At 37.0% G+C, this 20,216-nt stretch overlaps 1 protein-coding gene across 11 annotated transcripts in view; it reads right to left on the reverse strand.

Annotated features, from left to right (window-relative positions):
• Positions 1–2,377: 2,377 nt before the first annotated feature.
• The window catches only part of rap1gapa (RAP1 GTPase activating protein a), a 105,125-nt gene continuing 87,286 nt past the window's right edge, over positions 2,378–20,216 (reverse strand). For 5 of the 11 annotated variants that reach the window (XM_056268149.1, XM_056268141.1, XM_056268142.1 and 2 more), the window contains 14 exons: positions 19,258–19,413; positions 19,097–19,168; positions 16,964–17,050; positions 15,408–15,548; positions 13,569–13,712; positions 10,330–10,407; positions 8,442–8,551; positions 7,405–7,500; positions 6,848–6,961; positions 5,733–5,868; positions 5,499–5,610; positions 5,288–5,391; positions 5,074–5,121; positions 2,378–3,874 (listed from right to left, as the gene is read on the reverse strand). In XM_056268149.1, coding sequence (XP_056124124.1) covers positions 5,113–5,121; positions 5,288–5,391; positions 5,499–5,610; positions 5,733–5,868; positions 6,848–6,961; positions 7,405–7,500; positions 8,442–8,551; positions 10,330–10,407; positions 13,569–13,712; positions 15,408–15,548; positions 16,964–17,050; positions 19,097–19,168; positions 19,258–19,413 — 1,359 coding nt within the window. In that variant the 3' untranslated portion in view covers positions 2,378–3,874; positions 5,074–5,112. The remainder of the gene's footprint in view (positions 3,875–5,073; positions 5,122–5,287; positions 5,392–5,498; positions 5,611–5,732; positions 5,869–6,847; positions 6,962–7,404; positions 7,501–8,441; positions 8,552–10,329; positions 10,408–13,568; positions 13,713–15,407; positions 15,549–16,963; positions 17,051–19,096; positions 19,169–19,257; positions 19,414–20,216) is intronic. The other 6 variants (XM_056268146.1, XM_056268143.1, XM_056268144.1 and 3 more) reach the window with 6 other exon arrangements.

Here is a 20,216-nt window from a genome sequence, read left to right on the forward strand (position 1 = left end):
TAAAAGAAAACAGACAAGCATTGATGTATATCTCAAGTCATTCAGCTATGCCAAATTGAAAAGCGGAAATCAGACAAGCATGTTCAATGAAATATCACACTCAAGTTTATTTGTTTCAGATTTTCTGGGCAGTATGTACAAAAAAAAGCAGTATTTACAATGATGATTGCACAGGAAAAGGTCACAGAAGCAGCAGCTCAAAGGAAAGCATAACAATGTCTAAAAATTCATACCCTGTCATCAGCATGGATTTTGTGCTGCATCTTTTTTGTTTCCCCAGACAAATTTGACTTCCGCACAGGAACAGCAAATTACAGTCATGTACATGGACAGATTGGACACTGCAAATAATGGTAGAATCATGTCTCACCACAATGGGGCACAGAAGCCCTGCGCAGAGCCAACAAAAGCAGACTAAAACATTATTTCAAACATATTTGTTTTTTATTGATACACAACTGTTCCAAAAGGGGTTTTAGTTATAGTGTTAGCAATTCTTTGTAGTTGTTGTGATGATGTCCAGCCTTTTAGCCGCGATATTGGCTGTGTCTGAAACCTCAGCTGCCTAGTCAGTCAAAGACTTCACAGGCATAATGAATCTGCTTTCAGATAGGCTCCCAAGGCCTTAATGTCATTTAATGATATATATATATATATATATATATATATATATATATATATATATATAGGTTTGTGGAGTATTGTTGGCAAAAAAGGACACATCTGTACTGCCTTCAAAATCTGATGGCAGCTTAGACAAAATATTGCACAAATATTGGATATGGATGCACCTTTCTGCCTTTCTTACCTTAGTATATTGCCTGCAACTTAGTTTTCAGGTTTCAGACAGAGCCAATGTCCGAGTATGCCTTCAGGACGGATCAATTATGGGAACTGTATAAAACAAACATGGATCAGTAATGACGACTAGGCTACATTACATCTTAATGGTGTAGGACGAGGGGCGGTATAAAGGCAGTTTAATGGAAGCCAGAAAGGCCAATCATTTATCAGAAATAGATTACAAAATAATCTGCTAAGTTTTCCTGTTCATATATTTTGACACTTAGAGTAAGGCAACTCCAAACCACTCTGTCATATTTAGGCTCCATTCAATGCTTTTTGCCTTTAACAGAAAGAGCAAACATCACATTGACTGATTTTTGGCATTAATGATTGGTTTATAGATTAGCAACAGCACATTTGTTAAACTCACAAGTCTGTAAAAGAGGACTGGCATCTTGGCACACAGCTCAAACATTAAACCATCTGTATGTTCAAGCGCAAAGCAAAGAATAGCCAGTTTGAATTGAGTCAACATAAAGAAAGAATCTCCACTAGGGATTTTTATACAGTTCGAAAAAATAAGGAATGCCGCACTAAAGATGAAACTCAAGACATCGCAGCTTTTTATTTATCACAAGCTGCTTATGTGGCAAACAGATAAACAATCAACATGTCGAACTGGTGCATCAAAGCTGAGCATAAACCATGACTTACAGTCAGCTGGTCAGAAAACTGAGCTGAATTAGTATGTTAGCTCACTGTTGTTGTAACACTGACGGCTGAATTTCTTATCTGTTTGAGGGTAAGGTAAGGCATCTGCAATGTATCATGTAATATATTCAGAGGGCGTCTCTCACACTTCACCAAACGTGAATATTTTCTTTGACTCACACTCATTAAATGCCCCATTTCTCCATGCACAAGTGATAATGGCAGATAGATACATTATTTAAGAGTAACAGCACTTTCCAGTTTCTTAAACATGAGAAAATCTCACCAATAATTATGTGCTATAAATAAAGAGCTATGGATGCACATTATTGAGAATCAGTACCATATCAGTTTTTGGCTGATATTAGAATTTTTAAATATCAGTACTGGCCAATATTGGATGTATAATTGTTTTATTGGATGTATAATTTGTATAATTGCTTTTTTCCTTTATTTGTACATTTAGATAACCTTTGTCAAGTAACGCTCACTTAAAGTAAAGTTAAAAATACCTTTCATGTAGCGTGTAACATAGCTCTAAGTGAATGAAAACATCCTGCAAAGTTTTAAATCTGAAAGTGCACCGTATAATAGTTATTGTCTCTCAAAAGTAAGAGTCGACTCCGAGTCAATTAAATGAATCGCTTTTCAAACGTGACGTCAAGACGAAACATTAGCATATTGCCCGCCCACTTATTGCGCACTATTAATGCAGATTGTCTGTCGTTCTCACTACTTTGAGGAAAGATTAAGCATGGAGCAAGATTTGTTTTACCAACGTTTATGTTACATCAGTCGTTCACGCTAGAGTATGCACTGTTATTGATACAGTTCCCACGTTCACCGCAATATGTTAGAAAAATATGTAAATAAATGTAAATAAATAAGTGTAAGTAAAATAATTGGTTTGTTGATACATTGTTGACATACACTTGTTAATACTGATGGTGAGGAATTACAGTTGCAACATCTCATAATGTACCCCAAACTGAGTAGTGTATCAGTGAGAAATGTCCTGCTCGAGTCGTCCTTCCGATGGAGGTTCGGGTTGAATAACTAGTTCCTCCAATGTTAAATCTTCAGACTCGCACTCGGATTGATATGGTAAAATCGACATCATTGTTCGTTACTGTCTTTAGTTTATGGTGTAGAATTGCTGGGCGTTTTTGTTTTCGATACGCGCGCTGTACGCGGTAGACCAATCACAACAGACTGAGCTGTCTGGCCAATCAGAGCAGAGTAGCTCGCGGAAAGGAGGGATTTAGAGAGACTGATTCATCTGACGAGTCGTTTGAGAATCATTGAAAAATGTGGTGAAAAACCGTTTTTTTTTTACCTTAGATGCATGTGAACCTGTTGTAGGAGACCTCCAAAACAACATTAGGAAACTTCAAAATTGCATAATAGGGGCACTTTAAAATGAATCTTTAAAAACAATTTCAAAAAGAATATCCAATTTTATACTGCACATTATAATGCTGTGATACCTTACTTAGTAGCATTTAAAAAGTTACATTTTATTTTTATTTGTTGTTTCTTTACAAATAAGTATAGAATTTTAATACCTGTCATAACATGAAAATAATTAGCAGCTTATCAGATATATTTTTAATATCGGTGCACCGCGACTCAAAATACTATGCATTGACTGAACTGAAATTCACAAAACAGCTTTTTTTTACTAGTTTTTGAGTGGAGTTACTCTTAAATAATGTCAAAAGATGTATTGCACAGCTGTTATAAACATTAGATCAAGGGGTTTTACACCTGAAATCTGACTGAAAGAACATCAATAATATCAGAATATGAGAAATGACCCTGTCCCAAATAGTGCATTTGATGTGTACTGTACTTGCAGATGTGCGATGACCGTAGCAAGTCCCATTTGTCATTTTAGGTTTCAGAAGGATGCTCTATGCGCCCTGTTGCACAGCCCACCATTTGGGACAGGGCTGAAAATGCTTTCATCGTGCAAGCAGGTAAAATGTCCTTGAGGAGAAAAACTTCACAGAACTGAATTTTAGCACAGTGTTAGGACCTCAAACAACCTGCTAGTTTAGCCACTCATCCGCACAATGACATGTCATTAGACACTGCTACAGAGGAGGTTCTCATTCATTTACTGATGTACTCACAAGGGGGTTAAGGACAAGTCTGAAGGAGGGCTAATGCACAGTTTCTGACTGCCTATCCAACTCCTTCCTATTTCTAGTCAAGTCTGCGAGGGTAGTGAGTGTCCTGATGGAGGCATGGTCACATGATCGTGGTTTCGGGCCATACACGTTGTCACTCATGCAGCTGACTGGTGTCATCGTCCTCTTCTTCATCAAGTAACCCGAGCTCTCCTTGTCTCTCTAAGGTGTTTCTAATGGAAATGCTGTTCAAACAATAATGTGAGACAATAATCAGGCCACTGACACCGCTTTTCCACCACTGGGCCGAACTGTTCTAAGAAGTGACGTCGCCACTCAGGATTGGTCACTTGTCTGTTGCATGCCTACCAATGTCTCTGTAGCTGGCTGAGTGCGCTATTTAAGCAACATAAACACAATTAATAATCAAATTAAAAGAAATATTTGATCATCCTCCACAACGGATCTCATTTTGTTTTCAAGGCAAACAACTGGCGCATTTGTATTACATTCCAAAAAGCTCCGTTATCAAGCTGGGCTGGATCGGCACGGAATGAGATGGTTACGCGAAGAGAACACTTTAGCCCAATGGTGAAAAAGCGGCTTATGCTTTTTTAAAAGTAATCTCACCAAGTACCAAGGCTGCATTTAGGGCTGATCAAAAATGCAGTAAAACAATAATATTGTTAAATATTATTATAATTTAAAATAACAAGTTTTCTATTTTAATATATTTTAAAATTTAATGTATTCCTGTAATAGCAAAGCGGATTTTTAAAGCAGAAACTGTGATACATTTTTATTTGATGGATTTTATTTTATATGATGGATTTTAATTTGGATTTGATTTGATTTGATAGCATTTATTTAAAACAGAAATATTCTGTAAATTATAAATGCACTGTTTACAATAATTGTACAGTATACTATTAATTATAAATGCATTGCATGATAATGTTCAGAGTAAAAAAAGACAATTTCTCATGTCTCAGAGACACATTAATGTTGTGATTAGTATTAATTCTTTATAATTTAGCATAGTTAATAGTTTTTAAAGGGAAAAATCACCCAAAAATTTAAATTCTGTCATTATTTACTCAGCCTCAAGTTGTTCCAAACCTGTATGAGTGTCTTTCTTCTGCTGAACACAAAAGAAGATATTTTGAAGAATGTCTGTGTCTAACAGTCATTTCCCCCCCTGCTATGGAAGTCAATGGCCACCGTCAACTGTCTGGTTACCAACATTCTTCAAAATATCTTCTTTTTAGTTCAACAGAAGAAAGAAACTCATACAGGGTTGGAACAACTTGAGGGTGAGCAAGTAATGACAACATTTTAACATAACTTAAGTCTTAATAATATAATATAGGCAATACAATAGACCAGCCTGTAATATTCAGTTGATGAAAAAAAATGATTCAGTCAAGATAACAGTTTATCTAACCTGTTGATGGATGTCCATGAGGCAGTCAAGCAGGAGAGGCTAGCAGTTCTGCACAGACAGTCACAGAGTTACAACAGACACAGACAGAAATAAAGAATGGCAAAGTACATTTACTTGCCCAATACTTGAGAAGCTGTCATTCTTTATGTGCAAACTGCATGCATTTACACACTTAAATCTGCATGCAGATACAACACTTAAAGCAAAGACTCACCGATGTGGATTTGGGGTCATGCGGTCGCTCAAGTTTGATGCGAATGTCTGTACGGTTCTGCTCCTGGTTCTTTACACCATCCTGCTGTTGAGTTTTGCCAGGGGCTGGAAAAATAATTAAATGTACTATATAGAAAGACACACAAACACTACACTGCTAACACAAATATATTGTGTGAATGAAACTCTTTTGTACAGCTTATTTCTCTCACCAGGAGAGCTCTCCCTACTGGTTGTACTGGTAGTGCTCATGTTGTCCTCAAGCCATGTGCTGTATGTCAAAGAGTCTCGTTTATGAGGAGTATCTGCTGATGACAGACTCTCCTGAATGGAACAAATTCAACATATTGCTCTAGACATACTTACAATACATATGAAGTTTGTTTAAGTGTTTCTAGAGATGTTTATTACTTGTAATGCATTAACGATTAATGTGCTGTTCTCACCATGCCGGTGTCATAGTCCTCTGTAGCCTCTGTTTCGTTCTCCTCTACCACACTAGCAAAGCTGCTGGCATTAGAGGAGGAGCGGGACAGGTCATGAGCCTCAGGAATGGACGGAGCCCGGCTGTAAATGCTTGAACTGCACACACATACAAACAAATAAAAACCTGCTCTTAATGCATTCACACATAACAAGCATGAAACTTCCATAGTTCTTGCTGTCAGATCACTTACATCCCCCAAAATGCACAACCTACCAAGCACCAAATGTGAGTAAAAGCTGACTTTGGCAAGTAAAGAAAACAAAGTTACTGGTAAATACAGTGGAATCTGTAATAATAATAGGGTGTTTCTTCAACTGTGGGCCATTTTGGCCTTGTGGAAATTTTCACACTCTCACTAGTTTAGTTTGATGTCCAACAGTGGACAATTTTAACAGTGGTCATTAACATTTCCACAACATAGCTACAAGTTAGCTAGCATTTTGAGTACCCAAATACACACAACTAAATAATATTTTTCACTTTTGCATAATTTGAAAAAAATATTCAAGCTTGTTTTGACACAACACACAATAAAAAAATGTTTTAAGTGTAAATATTATGCTTATTTACAAATTCATTATTTTTATTTTTGGGGTTTACTAGAATATTCTTTTGCATGCCATACATTGCTGCAGCACCTCTTTTCACCCTCTGCCTGAAACGCTCTGTTTTAGTCCCTGCCTCTTTAAAGCTTGCGTTTCTGAAAAAAAGCCCAGTCTGCTCTGATTGGTTAGGAGGCCTAGTCTGTTGTGATTAGTCAACTGCTTAAAGGGCGGTCAAACTGCACTTTTCGTTCAATTGACTTCCATTCAATGGGTCAGACTGAAAACGCAAGCTAATGCGAAAAGCTTCACATTTCGCTGCGTTCCAAAGTTCAAGTTTGGTGAGCTCTGACCTGCGAATTCGCATCACGTGAAGACGTGTGACCAGTAGAAGATCGATACGTCACGGTATGACCTCTTGGCTGAATTAAAATAACTATATTTTTCCAGTAAAGTCAAGTAGATATTTTTTTTACATTTCTGATCCTCACTGATAAATGTGAGCAAATCATATAATCACTTTTCACTTTACCTGTTCTTAGTGACGAGGACCTCAGGAGAGCTCTGATTGGAGGAGTTTTCAGACTTGGGTTCCTGGGAGGCGTGGCCACTGTCAGGAGTCTTCTGTGTGCTGGGGGAGCTCTCCCTACTAACGCACACACACACACACACACACACTGACCGTTAGAGGGCAGCATTAGCATTATGTTTGCAAATCTACAAGTCAACCATGAGGTGAAGGAGTCCAAGCTCAACTGCAGTCAACTAAAAATTAGGTTTGGTTAGATACAACAATACATGCTGATTCACATCACTACACTGAAACACATGAGTTCAGAGCAACATCATTCAAGGGGCCTGTAAGTATTAAAGCACATTTGACAAAGGCCAGCTCATGCAAAATCCGTACAACAGACATTTGATTGGCTGAAAAATGAGCAGACCACCAATCAGCTAGCATGTTGATTTTGCATGTGCGACCAGTTGAATGTGCTTAATTCATAGCATTTCAGATGCATTTCTATGGCCAGGTAAGGTAAGCAGCTAGTCTATGGTTAAAGAGGTGGCATTCTATGGTAGCATTTATACTTGGAGGGATCCACGATGAGCCTCCCATTCTTGAGAGTGACGCTGGGTAGAGAGAGACAGAGCACTGTCCTGTCCTCTGACAACAGAGCGGCAATTCTTCATCAAACACATAAACACACATAAAAGGAAGGAGTTCAGTGTAATATTATGCTTTATGTTCTGCCTATATTTTTATCAAATGTAATTTTCTCAAAAAGAGGTAAATATATATCTCTAAAAATTTTGTTTTTAATTTGCATGTACATGTGCATGATTAATAAATGATGAACATTGTTGGAACATATCGATTCTGTCAGTACTGACAATTTCATCAACCAGCCTAATAACTCTCTTTAACTGGCCCAAGCCATCGAGTCATTCTTTTTGTTGAGTCCTGCTCTCGCCAAAACACACACAAACTCTATCATTCAAAAGTTTGGGGTCGGTAAGATTTAAAAATATATATATTTGAAAGTCTCTTATGCTCACCAAGTCTTCATTTATTTGATATATATATAAAAAACAAACAATAAAAACAGTAATATTGTAAAATATTTTGACAATTTGAAATAACTTTTCAATATATAAATTGTAATGAAATGTAATTTATTCCTGTGATGGCAAAACTGAATTTTCAGCAGCCATTGCTGCAGTCTTCAGTCACATGATGCTTAAGAAATCATTCTAATATGCTGTTTTGATGCTCAGGAAACATTTCTTATTATTATCAATGTTGAAACAGTTGTGCCTTAATATTTCTGTGGAAACCATGATACTTTTTTGAGTAGAAAAAAAAACAGCATTTATTTATTTTTTTGGTAACATTACAAATGTCTTTGCTGTCACTTTTGATCAATTTAATGCATCCTTGCTGAATAAAAGTATCACTTTCTTTGAAAACCAAACTTTCAAATGGTAGTGTGTGCACGAATTTCACAGAAGACCTTTCTTCTGCAAGCAGGTGTATGCACAAGGGTCACTAGGTCTTGAAACCAGTACTGTCTGAATCTGTGATACAGTAATGCTCCACAAGTTCAGAAGTGTTCTCATCCTCTTACCTTTTCTCCTGGACCTCCTGGATGTTCTCAATGCCGATAGCGCTGCTACGCCGAGAGCTGAAGGGTCCTGACTTTTTCCTAGTTGGGCTTTTTCCAGGAATGATCAAAGACTGTGGGAGGGAACAAGAAGTTCAGTGAGCCGAGGATTCAAACATATAGATATCACCTTCACACTCTGATGGCCACCATGTGGTCTCAAAGGAAACTTTAAAGATATTACATCCTGTATAGGACAGGTCTATTTTATACCACTTGCAATTGTGGTCTGTAATTTCTTATATCTGTGGCGTGGTCCAGTCTTTGTGAGAACAAAAGACACTGTTTCGTAGTTTGACTGGCAAGGTTGATGTGAAGTGTGTGCTTCAGGGTTTGGAGATGAAAGATGGGAGCAGGATCTCCTGAGCTTCACTGGTCGACTGTGTTCTCGCTGGGGACACTTTGTTCTCTTCAAGCCTGAGCGCTGGGATTTTACAGCTACTGCTTTATGACTTCAAATGAAAGGCCTTCAAAAAAAGGCTTTTATCTAAAATGGCTTCAAAGGCTTCGGAAAGACTCTGTTGCCTTTTTCTTTTGTGTTTCTACACTATTAGCTCGGAAAGAGTGTACAAATATCAGACGAGGGGGTAGAAATAGACCAAAATAGTACACAACACCACATGACAAGAAGTGACACTGGACATTCAAACATAGCAGAGCAATGCATTACACACAGGAAGTGATGCTGAAAGGGGAGCTGTGAAGAAACACTGAAATAATGCTGCTAAATGTGGATGAATCTATATGTACATGGGTCATTATAAAGAACAGTGCTAATGGATATAAAAATGTGCAAAATGACTCTCTGACTGAACAATGCTTACAGACAGTAGGATATGGTGTGTTTAGAAAGACTGGATAGATCTGCATGGAACAACTGTTAAAATGATGGATGCACAATATATCGGTTCCATATCAGTTATTGGCCGATATTAAAGGTATTGTTATTTATTGTTATTGGCTGATATTGGGTATTTATTTGTGCATGCTCATTTCCTCTTCTTTTACAGTTAGATGAACTTTTTCATCATTTAAAGCTCACCTAAAGTTCACCGTAACCTCTAAATAATAATTAATTTAACAATGTAATACTTAGCAAATCTCAAAATTAATATCAATGTTCCATAATTTTATGGTCTTTAAATTCACTTGTAGCTTTTAAAATGATTGATTTTTTTTTGTTTGTTATTTAACTATTTTTATTTATTCAGACAAAATAGTATAGCATTTTAATATAGACATTTATCGGTTATCTGCCATAAAAAATATTATATAGAATATTAATATCAGCTTATTGGTATCTGCCATAATTTATTATTGCAACAAATTAAAAATGAAATAAAATGGAATAAATAAACTAAATTAAATAACAATAAATTAAAACGAAAAAGATGTCATTATAATGTTAGTTGTAGACTCGTAGATGTAATCAAGGTAAATGCCATATTCAATAGGAAACATATAGGTGTGTTGCTGTGCACACACTGGTGTCTATTGTAGCTGACAAAACATTGAAAATATGTATTTCCGGACAATTTCCAGTGGACAAACAAAAAATCTCACTTTTAACAGTTAGTACTAAAAAATATAAACAGTGCAAACAATTAATCTGAATTTGCATCTATCCCTCAAATCCTCGTATTTATTTGAGTAAGATTAAATATGGCATCAGCCCTGCCTATGAAGTTCCATAATCCTATTTTTATATTGTTAGGATGAGTGCATTGAGAACAGAGAGTTAAAGGGGCTCTCACTGACTGTATCAGCAGCTGTATGGTGTAAAAGTGATGTTTAGGTCATGCAGTGAGAGCGAATGATGCAGACGAGAGAGGAGTGAGAGTTATACATGAACCTCTTCTATGGTTCCTATTCCTATGGCACTGCCACGCCGTCCATATTTACTGGGACTTTTGCCTGGGACAAGCAATGACTGCACAGAGCCCACAGAGAAAGAGAGAAAGAGAACGAGAGAAATTATGAGTCCATGCAGCAGGTTGTGTTATACAAACAACATAGGCTACAGACATCTGTTAGAGGGAGCATGAACAGGAAGAAAAAAGCTGTCATAAGCACAACAGAGGTAGCCACATGAGGAGAAAAGGGCCGGAGGAACTTCAGCAGGTCCCGGGACCTGTGAAGTACAAGAAAGCAAAAGTAGTAGCACACAGTACACCATTGGAGACAATGGGACAGTTGACATTTCAACACGGTTTAACAGTTAGTCAGGTTAACATTATTGGAACAGGTTAGTCAGACGAGAAAATTCCTATACATCATGCTGTTAAATAAACATTAATGCAATGTTATTTGTAACAGAGCTCTATTTAATTGGACCTGTTGATATGCTAAAACTCGCAATAATTCAAACATTTTTTTTCCCTCAGATTGTATCATAGATCATTGGTTCTCAACTGGTGGGTCATGATCCGAAATTGGATTGTTAAAGTAAAGTAAACAGAATTTACAAACTGTCGCTATACAGTTTGTTACATTGTTATTAATTTCGCATATTGTTGGATTAATGCACACTGCAGCTCCATTGGGATTTTGAGGACGTTTCTATTCACACTAAAATAAATTTGTTCGAAGAATACAAATAAAAGTAAAAAAATACAATAAAATAAAGATTTATAAAAATACAAATACAATTTTAACAATTAAAATAAAAAAGATAATTTACAACACTGTCAATTTTACTATCCATAATTCTTGTTTATGTTATTAATTTTCCCTCAATTTTGATATTTGGTGGATTTATGAATTTTTTCAGTATCGGTGTGATTGTAAGCATGTTTTTATTTACTTGATTATGATAGATAATTTTGGTATGTGTTGGGGTGTAACTTGATGTCCAATACACTTGGACATATACTTTAATATATTGTCCTGAAGTAAAACCAGTTGAGAACGGTCACAGGAACCTTACGGGGCCCCCGCATCGATGGCCCTGGCTGTTATAACATAATCACCATAGGGGGATGAATCACTTTACGCAATTTCTAATTTTCACCTCTAAGCTTTGGGATTGAAGTCCCAATAGTCAAAATATGGTCTATATTATCCATTGTGTAACCTGCTGTGAAGGTCAAAAAAGTTAATTTGACTGACGTGGCATATGATAGTGCTATAAATAACAGAAACATTAACTGTGACAGAGGCATGGCTCAGTAACTCTGAAGTCTGTTCCAGCATGATTTCACTAGGCTCATATGAGTTTTGCTCACGAGGGGCACTGGCATGACTTAGCATGGCCCTCAGTGTGTGATAGTCCCCAGGGCAAGGAGCAGCACCATAAGAGCCACTGCGCTTGATGGAGCAAGAGCTGTCTGGCCGAAGAACTCTGTCTCTGCACTTATCCTGTGCGATAACCATACTTACCGACAGCACACCTGCATATTAAAACATTAGCACAGCAGAATCCATTCAACGCGCACACACACACACACACACACACACATATATATCATTCTCTCTGCAGGTCCTTATGTGGTGCTGATGTGAGGCTGATCCTGTGGGGGGTGTAATAGGTCAAAACATTCACAACTGTCTTTATACTGACATTGCTGGCAGGCCACCTTATCCTACATCTAGATCAGATAATATTCATTCCTGAGAGACACTGGAAGGAAAATAACTAAATAAAATCTCACATCACCCCTTGTAGACTATCTGACAGTATTTCATTCCCCCATGAGCAACATGCAACACATTCATAACTTTATATCATGCACCTCTCAAAGGACCCCATCTCCACCATAACACACACACACACACACACACACACACACACACACACACACACACACACACACACACACACACACACACACACACACACACACACACACACACACCTCCTGTGATGACAGAGCGGTTAAATGAGTAACAGTCTTCTCTGGGGAAAACTCAAATTCAGGTAACATGCTTTTGGGTCAATGACATATTTATACTTAAAAAAATAAAAACTATTTTAAAACTTCTCTCAAAAATGTATTCGTTATGGATTTGAAAAACTTTTCAATTTAATGACTTGAAAAAATGTCATGTGATCCAATCATTATTATTTTCAAAAAGGTTTTTTAAATATATATATTTTCAAGGTAAAACTAATATTTTATTTTTTATGAATATCACAAATTGTTTATTCATAAATATAATATGTATATATATTTTTTAAATTTTTAATCACATTTTGCAACCTGAACTAATCTTATCTGATATTTTAAGATATTTATTGATCTAAAAAAATACAGCCATAAGGGTCTTTAAATTAAATAATAATGAATTAATTTAAATAATTTAACATTTAATTATTTTTTTACATATTAGTAAGCGGTTTTGTTAAAATATAAAACAGGATAGAAAATAGCTTATTACTTCTAAATTAGGATGTTTTTTTAATGTAAAAATCTGGATAAAAATGCTAACATTATAAGAGGACCTCAAGTTCATGTTCATGTCAAGTTAAGTTTTCTTTTCAAGAATTTTATTAAGGCAATTCTTTCATGATGAAAAAAAAATCAGGACAATTGTATCACCCTGACATTTTTTTATAAAAAATCATTTTAATAGAGATTAAAAAACATGCTCATCATAAAAGAGGTGTATTGAATATGAATGGCTTTTTAAATGTACTTTTGTCATTGACCCTTTTAACTCAGGAAATATTGACTGTTGCTAGAGCAGCGCACATGAGCAAGGCCAGTGAATTAAGTGATCTTTTCAAGAAACATTCCTGAGGTAAACTCAACTGTAATAAGTGAAAGATTCCAGTGAAATACAGACTGAGAATATCAGTGGCTGTAGAGATGACAAAAAAAAGCATGATGGGAATGAGGAAAAAAGGGACTCGTGCATGAGGGCACTTATTAAGGTTGAGGTTGGTTGATTAATCATGAAATATTTCGCCTTTGTTGAGTTGTTTGTCTTTAGTTCGGCAACTCTGAACATTGTGCATGTGCTTAAGGTTCAGTGTAGTCAGGAATTAGTTAAGTATGTGTAACCAGGACTGGGTTTTTACCTCATAGTGGAGGGTAGTGAGGGGACTAGCATAGTTTTGCCCATTGGGAAGCCTGTAGGGGGGTTACTTACTATCCCAGGGGTTTTGGGGGTCTCTGGTGAGAGGTGGTTGATGTTGTTGTGGGTGAAACTGCCGCTGTGACTATTGGAGACTGTGTACTTCCTGATATTGAGGCCCATGGTGTCCAGAGACTGGCTCCTGCTGCGGATCACCCGCTACAGCACAGGGAGAGATGAGGAGGAGACACGGTGAGCAGCGGCAGGTCAGGGTGGGCCAATGGAGTGGGTCTGAAGCCAATCAATCAAGTTGCTAAAACGACTCAAGCAACACCTGAGTGAACCACAGGTGAGGAGAGAGTGTAGTTTTGTCCGTAAAAGAAAAAGCATGTGGCTAGAGGGAAGAAGGATGACATGAAGCCTGAGCACAGGAAGTCATTGAAAGGATGGCTAAGAGCTACCAAAGCTAGCTGTGTAAGAGTGTGAATGGATATTGATTAAACATCACCCGCTAAAGTGCTGCCCGATTTTAAGGGAAAACTCCCAGAATGCCACAACCACAGAAGAGCTGGAGAACATAATTTATGCTAATGTGTTTGTCTACAGACAGCTGCTGAAGAAAACTGTGTGAATGAGTGGTTGCGGAAGCAAATAAAATGGGTTAAAAGAGATAATGAAAATGATTTATGAGATATCTGATAGATTTTTATGTCTGGATGACCACAATCAATGCGTGAACACCACTGGACACATTCAATTGTAAACCAGGCTGTCGAGCACATACAAACAGTCTGTCTATAATGAATTATATGGGCATAGAAAATTCTGTCATCTTGAATAATATCCTCTGTAACACTTTAGTTTAGGGTCCAATTTTCACTATTAACTAGTTGCTTATTAGCATGCATATTACTAGGAAATTGGCTGTTTATTAGTACTTATAAAGCACATATTAATGCCTTATTCTGCAGGACCATATTTTACCTTTATCCTACCCAATACCTAAACTTAACAACTGTCTTTCTAACTAATAATAAGCAGTAATTAGGAGTTTATTGAGGCAAAAGTAATAGTTAATAGTGAGAATTGAACCCTAATCTAAAGTGTGACCATAACCTCTATATACCAGGGTTATTATAGTTAATTAAAACCATAAAAAACATTTCCGTTACTTGAAATACAATACATTTTAAAAAATATTTTATTTCAGCTAGTTGCCAAAGCAACATTTCTCATTTTCAGTTAGTTTAACTTGATGTACTAAAACTATACAGACCTACGACACAATTTAAAAACTTTAACTAAAATTAAAATGACAACAGAAAATACAAAAATAAAATCTTATTCAAAATATATTAAAAAAATCTTAATGATACTAAAATAACACTACTATATACTCATCACGCATAATTCTACATGTTAGAAAATATCTGTGTACGATATGATTAATCATGTACTACTGATTCATTTGCAAAGTATTTTAGGAAGCAAAATAGTGTAGAGCCCAAGATAATTCTCATGAGTGTATCTATGTTCAACAATGTGCTAATAGGACTAATTAGTGTAAATTATGGTAATGAGTGATTTAATTTAGGTAGCATTGGTTACATCACTTGGCAGCTGGAGTCATAAAGGGGGCACCATCTAAATCCCAAGAGAGAGAAAATAATGCTACCGTTCATTTAGAACAACAGCAGCAAGATCAAAAAAGACAATCTGAGCGAACGACTCATCTCACATCCTTTAAAGATTCATGAGTGCTAACATGACTGTAAAACAACCAGAATACACCACGTCCACCATTCACACACAAGCCACAGTAATGCTTCACAAACATCCCTATCCTCCTCTATTCTGGATGTACAGTAAGTGCCCTCACAGAGACCGCCAGAGCCCGGTGTCCTCGTGGATTACCTTGAAAGATTCAAAGAAGCCCCCTCCCCCTCCTCCTCCATTCTCCAGTTTGTCCTCCTCTCCTCCCAACCCCATCATGGCCTGACTGTTGATGTGCAGCTCCTCATACAGCGTCTCCAGCAGGGCAGACCGGGTGCGCTCCTAGGAACAAAAAGGGTTATTGCATTTGAATATAAAGAGTAAAAAATGAATGTTAGATGAGGCAGCAGTATGCATTTGTTTTATGCTTTATATATCATTATATGCTGCATATACCTTAAATTACATTCAAGGTATACACTTTATCAACATCACATTTTCCTGGGAATTTAACCCATTAGCTTGGTGTTGCATGTGTCTTGCTCTATGAGTGAATGTGAAGTAAAACGTTCCTGGATCACATCCTTTTTGATCCTGGAACAACATTCCAATCAACCAATCAGATTTAAGGGATAGGTTTAAAGTTAACGTATCCCAATTATGGTTTTTCGAATATTCCCTTTCATGCAGTGCGTAATATAGCTGTTTGTGAATGTAAAAGTTCTGCAAAGTTGTAAAGTGCACGATCGAAAGTGCACGATCAACAAAGTTATTGTCTCCAAACAGAAAGAATCGACTCTGAACCGCCTGTACGAGTCGTCTGTAATTTGAATCCCACTGCTTTACGATTCTATGTCACTAGATAAGACATTTGCATAATGCCAGCCTATGTTGTATGTTGTCCGCCCGCGAACGTGTAATTTTACTGAAGACTGCTCAGAGTTAAATGCGGGATTCGCACAACGCTCGCTCTTGAAAGATCAGTCAGTACTTAGTTTATATTGACCAGCTTGCTCCTCAGAATCAAAACTTTTAAGTATGAATAACTGGTGGTGGTTGAGGAGAGATTACCTGATATGATTGTAAAGCGCTTTGGGTGTACAGTAGTAAATATGAAAACGCTATATAAATGCTTCATTCATTCATTTATGTGCACCGCAATACATTTTAAATATACACATCAGTTTGTTGATGGACATACACTTGTTAATGCTGATGGTGAGGAATTACAGTTGCAACATCTCATAATGTACCTCAAACTGAGTAGTGTATCACTGAGAAACAAGACTCTGCTCGAGTCGTCCTTGCATTGGAGGTTCGGGTTGAATAACTAGTTCTTCCAATGTTCATCATCGGACTCGCGCTTGAATTTATATAGTAAAATCGACGCCATCGTTACTGTCTTTAAAGAGTGTACAATCGTGGAGGACTGAGGAAGCCTTCTGAGCTGAAGTTGAGTTAATCTGTCGAGTTGTTTGAGAATCATTGAAAAATGTGGTGATGTGCAAAGTATATTATGTTTTTGTACCTTTTGATGTATGTAAAAATGTTGTGGGAGACTCCAAAACAACATTAGGAGCCTTTAAAATAGCATAATAGGGGCACTTTTTGCTAATTTTTCTTCACCTATCATTTCTCGCTGATTTTAGGACTATGTTTCTGGACAGGATTACTGTTCTATGATCAACAAAAGATTTTGATCCAGGAACATGTCTTTCTTGTGATGACTATATGAGCACTGATTTCTTACAACTCACCTCTAATTTGGCAAATTTTTCAGCTTTGTAACAAGCGTATTCAGCATTGATCAGCTTGGAAAGCAAGAATTCATGAAACTCTGGACCCTGTAAGAGGCGGAATAATGCAGGAGGAGAACAAATGAGAGAAGGACAGTTGGATGGAAATTAGTGGGGGTTTTTTTCATTACATACTGTACAATACTGTTCAAAAGTTTGGGGTCAGTTTCTTTATTTTATTATTATATTCACCAAGGATGCATTAAATTGTTCATAGATGACAATAAAGACTGTTACATAATATATACACTCACCGGCCACTTTATTAGGTACACCTGTCCAACTGCTCGTTAACACTTAATTTCTAAGCAGCCAATCACATGGCGGCAACTCAGTGCATTTAGGCATGTAGACATGGTCAAGACAATCTCCTGCAGTTCAAACCAAGCATCAGTATGGGGAAGAAAGTTGATTTGAGTGACTTTGAACGTGGCATGATTGTTGGTGCCAGAAGGGCTGGTCTGAGTATTTCAGAAACTGCTAATCTACTGGGATTTTCACGCACAACCATCTCTAGGGTTTACAGAGAATGGTCCGAAAAAGAAAAAACATCCAGTGAGCGGCAGTTCTGTGGGCGGAAATGCCTTGTTGATGCCAGAGGTCAGAGGAGAATGGCCAGACTGGTTCGAGCTGATAGAAGGGCAACAGTGACTGAAATAACCACTCGTTACAACCGAGGTATGCAGCAAAGCATTTGTGAAGCCACAACACGCACAACCTTGAGGCGGATGGGCTACAACAGCAGAAGACTCCACCGGGTACCACTCATCTCCACTACAAATAGGAAAAAGAGGCTACAATTTGCAAGAGCTCACCAAAATTGAACAGTTGAAGACTGGAAAAATGTTGCCTGGTCTGATGAGTCTCGATTTCTGTTGAGACATTCAGATGTTAGAGTCAGAATTTGGCGTAAACAGAATGAGAACATGGAACCATCATGCCTTGTTACCACTGTGCAGGCTGGTGGTGGTGGTGTAATGGTGTGGGGGATGTTTTCCTGGCACACTTTAGGCCCCTTAGTGCCAATTGGGCATCGTTTAAATGCCACGGCCTACCTGAGCATTGTTTCTGACCATGTCCATCCCTTTATGGCCACCATGTACCCATCCTCTGATGGCTACTTCCACCATGTCACAAAGCTCTAATCATTTCAAATTGGTTTCTTGAACATGACAATGAGTTCACTGTACTAAAATGGCCTCCACAGTCACCAGATCTCAACCCAATAGAGCATCTTTGGGATGTGGTGGAACGGGAGATTCGCATCATGGATGTGCAGCCGACAAATCTGCGGCAACTGTGTGATGCCATCATGTCAATATGGACCAAACTCCCTGAGGAATGCTTCCAGCACCTTGTTGAATCTATGCCACGAAGAATTGAGGCAGTTCTGAAGGCAAAAGGGGGTCCAACCCGTTACTAGCATGGGGTACCTAATAAAGTGGCCGGTGAGTGTATACTATATATACACACACACACACACACACACATGATTGCAAACAGATTGAGTTAAGGGCCTATCAGCCTGCTCCATCTAGAGTTTCATGACAGAACTTTGCATTTCAAACAAAATGTTTTTTTTTTAAACATTCTATTAATCAAAGAATCCTGAAAAAAATATTAGTTACTATTTTCAACATTGATAATAATAAGAAATGTTTCTTATTTGCAGCAAATCAGCATATTAGAATGATTTCTGAAGGATCATGTGACAATGAAGACTGGAGTAATGATGCAAAAAAAAAAAAAAATCAGCTTTGCCAACACAGGAATAAATTACATTTCAAAATATATTAAAACAGACAACAGTTACTTTAAATTATATTTCACAATATTATTGTTTTACAGTATTTTGACCAAATAAATGCAGCCTTGGAGAGCATAAGAGATTTATTTAAAAAACATTTAAAATAATTTAACAGACCCCAAACTTTTGAAAGGCAGTGTAGTATTTGGCAGATACTTTTCCCTTCCAAATGCCTCTTAAAGAGCATTTTAAGTACTGTATATATTTAATCAATGCATTCCTTAAGAACTGGACCTGTGACTTGATGTTGCTAGAGCAATGCATCTAAATTAGATTAATCAACTCACTTTCTTAAAAATGGCTGGGTTGGGGAGGGGTGGTCCGAAGAATGGGACGTCATCTCGCGCTGTTACCGAAACCTGGAGAATGACAAATATGTGTATCATTCACTGACTCACAGTGTTACAGAAGCTCTAGATTGCAGTAATACTGTGATGATGTACTGTACTTTGTAGAGGACGTTGTCAGAACAGGCATTTTCCACTTGCACCACTACATAGGCATGCAGGAAGTTGGAAGCAATCATGTCTGGCACGAATGGAGTGCTCTCCTCTTGAAACACTATGGCCACGATGTCATTTCCTATATGCCTCTTCCTCTGCAGCTATAACAGGACACAAGAGAGTTTATTTTCATAATCTTTCATTTAAAATCTCCTCATGTAACTGCACTTTTAACATGTCGAATTTGAGAAATTTAATGGATTAGCAGCTTTCAAGTCAAAGAATAATTCAAAAATGGGTCCTGTATGCTGATTGGTCAATACAGTGTTCCAGCTAAAATACACAATATAGTATGAAACACCTATTCATCATAGTTTCATAAAGGCCAACAATTAACCTTTAACAAACCTACACTACAGTTAAAAAGTAATATTGAGAAATATTACTACATTATTACATTTTAAAATAACTGTTTTCTATTTGAATATATTTTAAAATGTTATTTATTCCTGTGAATTTCCAGTTGTCATTACTCCAATCTTCAGTGTCACATGATCCTTCAGAAATCAATATGCTAATTTTATGTTCAAAAAACATATTGTGATCAACGTTGAAAACAGTTGTGCTGCTTAAGACAACTGTGATACATTTGTTTAAGGATTCTTTGGTCAATAGAAAGTTCAAAAGAACAATTTATTTAAAATAGAATATAAATGTCTTCAACTTTTGACCAATTTAATGTGTATTTGCTGAAAAAAGTATTAATATATAAAAAAAAAAGTCATGCTGAGCCCAAACTTTTGAACAGTAGTGTTCTAAAGAACACTACTTTTAATTTTAAAGAATAGTACCACATAATAAATTAGCTTAAATACAGTTTTAATGAAAGAAAAACATTTGTTTTTAATACTTTTAGTGTGCAATATCTATTATATTAAATCAATAAGGCACTCAAATATGTGGT

This window comes from Rhinichthys klamathensis, unplaced genomic scaffold, assembly GCF_029890125.1.
Source record: "Rhinichthys klamathensis goyatoka isolate OS25496 unplaced genomic scaffold, OSU_Roscu_1.1 h1tg000269l_1, whole genome shotgun sequence".
NCBI lineage: Eukaryota > Metazoa > Chordata > Actinopteri > Cypriniformes > Leuciscidae > Rhinichthys > Rhinichthys klamathensis.